This window comes from Asparagus officinalis, chromosome 5, assembly GCF_001876935.1.
Source record: "Asparagus officinalis chromosome 5, Aspof.V1, whole genome shotgun sequence".
Lineage (NCBI taxonomy): Eukaryota > Viridiplantae > Streptophyta > Magnoliopsida > Asparagales > Asparagaceae > Asparagus > Asparagus officinalis.
The window spans coordinates 9,969,906-9,975,840 of record NC_033798.1 but is presented as its reverse complement, the minus strand read 5'-3'; the positions used below and the strand labels follow the sequence as shown (position 1 = coordinate 9,975,840).

Genomic DNA, 5,935 nt, shown 5'->3' with positions numbered 1-5,935 from the left:
GCCGCCCTAAAAATGCGTTATTCGTGTGGTCCAGCCCCTTTAGCCCTCTTTTATACGTATGCTCCGCGTATTTAGGCAAAAAGACCCGAAATGCCCTCGTCTCTCACTGGGAACCGGCTACAGGCAGCTATCAATGATCGTCGATCTCTCCCATCGCAGTTAAGGTGAAGAGACTGTCAACAACCGTTCTGAGCTTTAAATCCCCTCCATTACTCCTCATAACTGTCTTCATAACTCTCAACCACTCCCAATGGCCGCCGATGACTTGATTTGTATGGTGTCTTTAGGCGAGAAGGCCATATTTATGAAGCCCCCTTCATCTGTCAACAACCGTTCTGAGCTTTAAATCCCCTCCATTACTCCTCATAACTGTCTTCATAACTCTCAACCACTCCCAATGGCCGCCGATGACTTGATTTGTATGGTGTCTTTAGGCGAGAAGGCCATATTTATGAAGCTCTGCTCGACAACACGGTTTTATGAACTGAAATTTGATGTGGCTGAAAGAATGAAAGTACCTGAAGAAGCTTTATCCTTGGTATATAAATCCGAGAGGCACCCCAACTTGACTTTTTCGGTTGACAACGAAGATGACTTGAAGTGCATGTTGGAGTACAATCGAAATGTCGGTTGTACAGAGATTCACATGCTCGCTGTTGTTAATAGTGCTGTTAATAAAGAGTGTTCCAGTTCTGAAATAAACCAGAAAGTTATTGGTGGAATGTAAGTAATTAATGACTCTTTATAACATTTAGCTTTGTGTGACGTGAACATACTGATTTCAGGCTTTAAGGCAAAGCCGCATAACATTTTAAGTGTTTTTTAACTTCATCTTTTGGAATCCCGTTATGAGCTTTGAATCCCTTCAAGTTAACAAATTAATTATCGTCATAACTGTCAACAACCCCCAACGGTTTCCAATTGCTCGACGTGCACGGTGTCGTGTGACGTTATTGCTATATTCTTCCTATCATGAAGTGCATGTTTGATCTAAAGGATTTTCACTTGTTGTACGGAGATTCAGATGCAAGTTTTTGATAACATAGAGTGTCCTACTTCTTAAAGGAAGTACAAAGTTATTACTGATTTATATGTAAACAATGAACTTTGGCTCAAATTGGGATTGTGTGATGTAAAAATTGTGATTTCAGGTTTCGATGCGCAGTAGAAAAACATAGTTGTCATCTTCGAAATTTATACGTTAACTCTTCATCTTTCATGTTATGTTTTGACGATATATGTTAATCTTCAATTGAACATGTTAACTTTCATGTGAGCATGTTAACTTTCAGCGTAACGAGTTATCTATGTAAATTGTCTGTTAAATTCCACTGCTCTTTAATTAATTCATACGAAAATGGTTTGTTTTAAACATTATAAGATAGTTTTATACTCTAGTGTAAAGTTTATATCACTGGCTGATTAATTTTTGCAGCAGTGATGCCTCTTTGAATGAAGAATATTGTCATCCCCCTTCTGGCGGAAATGCTTCCAATTCAGAGAGAATCCCAACTGATTGCCCGTCTGGTGAGAACGTAGTGAGAGCTGATGATATTATCAGTAAAACTTACAGCATTCCAGACTGTTGGCACACAGCATTAACTGGAAAGGGCCAACAATTTGAAACTGCCATAGATTTAAGACTAGCGTTGCAATACTATTCCATGGCGAAAAAGTTTGACTACGACTTTGTAAAGAATGAACCTAAACGTATCCGAGTTATTTGTCGATATAAGGAGATGTATGTATGCCCTTGGATGTTGTTTGCATCCCCTGTAAAAAATAAAAAAAGAATTGAAATCAAAAGGTTTGTGAATGAACATAGTTGCGGACAACATACTAGCTTGTCAGGGCAATCACGGGCATCTCGTAGATTCGTAGCAGAACAATTGCGACCTGTCTTAAAGGTTCGACCTGAAATCCGCCCAAAGGATGTGCAAAAGGAGTTCCTCACTCGATATGGATTGAGACTTGAATACAGTAAGATATGGTGGGGCAAAGAAAGAGCGCAGGAGGCTATGTATGGTGATAGTTATGAGTCTTACGATCAATTAAGATGGTAAATTTTATAGTTATCTGTTTAAATGTATAAATTTATCGTGCAATATATTTCCTTAGATGTTTCCATATTTATTTTCATAAATTTATATTTCAGCTGTCACAGTGGACTGTTATGTTTCATGGAAAATTGTCAGCTCTTACATGTTAATATACATTACCCTTATGTTCCAATGTATTACATTTACGTGTAATGTGGTCACACTGTTGTACAGGTATGAGCAAAAGGTGAAGGAAACAAATCCAGGAAGCTACATTTGCATTGACCAGAATGAAGGAAGGTTCAAAAGACTGTTTATATGTTATGCTGCTTGCATCGTTGGTTTCTTAAATGGGTGTAGACCTCTATTATTTTTGGATGGGACCTTCTTGAAAGATAGATACAAAGGCCTGCTCCTGAGCGCTGTAGCATATGATGGAGACCAAGGGATATTTCCACTTGCGTATTGCATATGTGATCAGGAAAACGTTGATAATTGGAGCTGGTTCCTGCAAGGCTTGTGGTCTATACTGTACGAAAGGCCAGACCCATACAATCCTCCCCATCAACTGGTTATTATTTCTGATGCCGACAAGGGAATCCAAGAAGCGGTAAGAGAATATTTTCCTGAAGCAATTCACTCAAGATGTGTTCTGCACCTGGTTGAAAATTTTAGATCTAAGCTAAAGGATTTGGGAATGAAAGCAAAGGACACACATGTTTTGGGGAATTTGCTCCAATCAGCTTGCTATAAATACACTGTTGCGGAATGGAACGACTACATGAAGGATATATATGAGATGTCTCCAGCTGCATATGAGATTGTAAATAACTACTCGCCAGAGCATTGGGCGAATGCCTTCTTCCCTGGCATTAGGTACTGCCCTCAATCATTTCTAGTGAATATCCCCTTTTGCAGGTTAACTATCGGTGATATATGTTATCGTTTATCACTATATGTTAACTTTCATGTTATTATGTTAACTTTTCCTACTAAAGGGAAAGTTTGGTGGTTGCGTGTTAATCTTATTATATATTGGATGCTGAATGAGACTTTGTTTTATTTTGATGTTTGCAGATATGGTCATGTAACCTCTAACGTTGCAGAATCCTTTAACAGCTGGATACGTGAAGCTCGAATGCTGCGTATCCTGCAAATGGTGGAGCATATCCGCAAGCAAATTATGACTCGCATGAACAACAGACGCATAATGGCTGAAAAGTGGACAAGCTATCTTTGTCCTAAAGCTGAGCAGATTGTTGGAGAACATATGGAAAGAGGATCTACGTTAGAGATTAAGCAATCTAGAGATGATATATTCGAAGTGCAATCACAGAGAACCACTCACGTTGACTTGGGGAAGAGGACATGCACTTGCCGTGCTTGGGACTTAACTCGTATTCCTTGTGTGTATGCTTGTGCAGTCATCATTTATATGAAAAGAGAGGTATATCAGTATTGTGACTGGTTCATGTCCGTAGAGGCGTTTAAGAAGAGCTACGATGAAATATTATATCCCATACCAGATTATGAGATGCGTAGTGTGCCCAAGGATGAAATCCAGATTTTGCCACCAATTACCACGAAGAGGAGGGGAAGAAATAGAACAAGACGCATAAACAACATAACCATTATGAAACGTCCTGTCAAATGTGGTCGATGCAAGAGCGAAGGGCACAACCGAGCAACTTGTAACGAGCCCATCCATGATTAGTGTGCCATGCTTACGAAGAGGAAGAATGGCGCTAGTGAAATATAAGTTGTCTTTAAGTTTCCATTATACTAATGGGAGATTTTTGTGCTCTGCTTCCAGACAGCAGGAGGTTTTGAATTTTGTACTTAAACATGTTAACATATAACTATCTCTATACTACTACTACTTTTAGCTGAATTTGTTATCATAAAGGCCCACTGTTTGAGGTTAAATTGCTGTCAGGTCTCAAATCTACGTGACATATTCCAACGACTAGTTGGTATACTGTTCCAACAGACATATTCCAACGGCTAGCTACTTGTTCCATTTGCTTTATATAATGTTATGCAAGGCTCAAGTAAAACCATATCTCTTGTTCCCTCCCTCCCTTTATAGCTCATTTAGAGACTAAGATGAAGACCGAGGATGCCTCTCAATCAGTAGAAGAGCCATGTTGTTTCTGCAAGCTTCCAACCCCCCCTCAAGCAGTGCAAAATTGGGAGCAACAAAGGTAGATACTTCTGGGGATGTGCAAAGTTCCCAAATAGGCAATGCAAGTTTTTTGCTTGGGCTCACAATGTCAATGCAATGAAGGAGAACGTGGCTGTTCACCAAGAAGCACCCGCTGAAGATGAGATAGCAGCCAAGGTAAAATATTTGAAGAAAGCATTGAAGCAGTCTAAGCGTGAAGTTGAAAAATGGAAAACCTGTTCGTGCTTTCTATGTTGTTTTTGTGTTGTTCTAATTTGCTTAAACATTGTGATATGCAAGCTGAAAATGAACTGATATATGTGCAGTTCATAGCGGAACACTGAATCGTCTAAAAATCGCTCTTCGTTTTGTTAGTTTATTGGCTATCAATTTGTAAATTTTTCCCTGAATTGGTTAGCTTTCAGAGCTGTTTGATCTAATCCAAAGTGGGTAGCTGAGCGGTTGACATGTTAAATTTTGCACAATTTGGTTTAGAGCGACAGGTTTAACTTTCAGTGTAACTGCTTAACTATTTCTGGCGCTGGTTAACTTCCAGCGAAGCTGGTTAACGTTTACTGAATCTGGTTAACTTTTTCTGAAATTGGTTAACTTTCGCCAACACTGGTTAACTTTTGTTGTAACTGGTTAACTTTTGCTGAAAATGGTTAACTTTTGTCCAATCTAGTTAACCTCCTCCGTAAACTGACTAGCTTATAGCAAAATTAAAGAGTACATGTCAAGCAGGTAGTATCAGACATATCCATAACAGTTCTGTTTCAATTTTATCGTAATGTTAGAATCGGCTTTCGCCCACAATGTGCTTCAATCTCCCCTTGCTGCCTCTGTTCCCATCCTTCCTCAAGAAGTTTGGCTGCAAGCCTGGCACGCAAGACGGCCGAATTGTCTCCGGGATTACTTACCTGAATCGCATCATTCCCATTGATTATAGCCTTCATGTATAAGGGAATGAAAAGCCCACAATCAAAACTGCAATTAAAGAGTGCAATAACAGTTCTGTTAGATATGTGTTGTGGGATGCAATAGAATTAAATTCAAGTATGTTAATTACTAACATTCCAGATTGTTGCTCGCAAGAGACGCCCTCATATCTAAACTTCCTCCAAACATTGTCTGGATCAAAACCAGCCTTCATATGGTCCATGAAGCCAATTACTTTATTCACCGGTTCAATATATGCATCGTGGGTAGCTGAGCTGTAATGCTTGACAACGTCCTCATCCAACCTGACTTCAGCAAGATGCCAATGGTCCTGACGCACAAGCGGGATAAGGAGTACACTCTTCCTCGCAGCAATATGCTTTTGTATAAATGAAGTATATATGTGTGGGAAATCAGGAGTGTTTGCATAAAGGCTGTGCTGTATAATCCAAGTATAATGGAATGTTATGACGGGAGTAAACACGTGTTAAAGAATCATAGTATCGTAAAGTAGATAGCTTACGTAGAAGAAGACTAATACAATCCCATACTTATGGCTCAGGGGAACCATTTCTGGCCTATCCAGCCATGAGCTTATTCTATCGATCAAAGCTTCCATCAACTGAAAATGGAACATACATAAGACACACATTAGATTGCATAACAACCCTGTCAGATTGTGAGGAAAAATTGCATAAGTGAGGCAATTAAACTTGCATGGTCGTCAATACGTCCCCCTCGTAGTAGGTTGAGAAGCTCCATAGAATCAATACTACTGTTTGACATTTTTAAA

At 39.4% G+C, this 5,935-nt stretch overlaps 1 protein-coding gene across 1 annotated transcript; it reads left to right on the top strand.

The window, feature by feature from the left end:
• LOC109841498 lies at positions 398-3,753 on the top strand. The gene is made up of 4 exons (XM_020410463.1): positions 398-723; positions 1,436-2,059; positions 2,274-2,957; positions 3,117-3,753. Exons 1-4 carry the CDS (start codon positions 398-400, stop codon positions 3,751-3,753), a joined length of 2,271 nt encoding a protein of 756 aa, XP_020266052.1.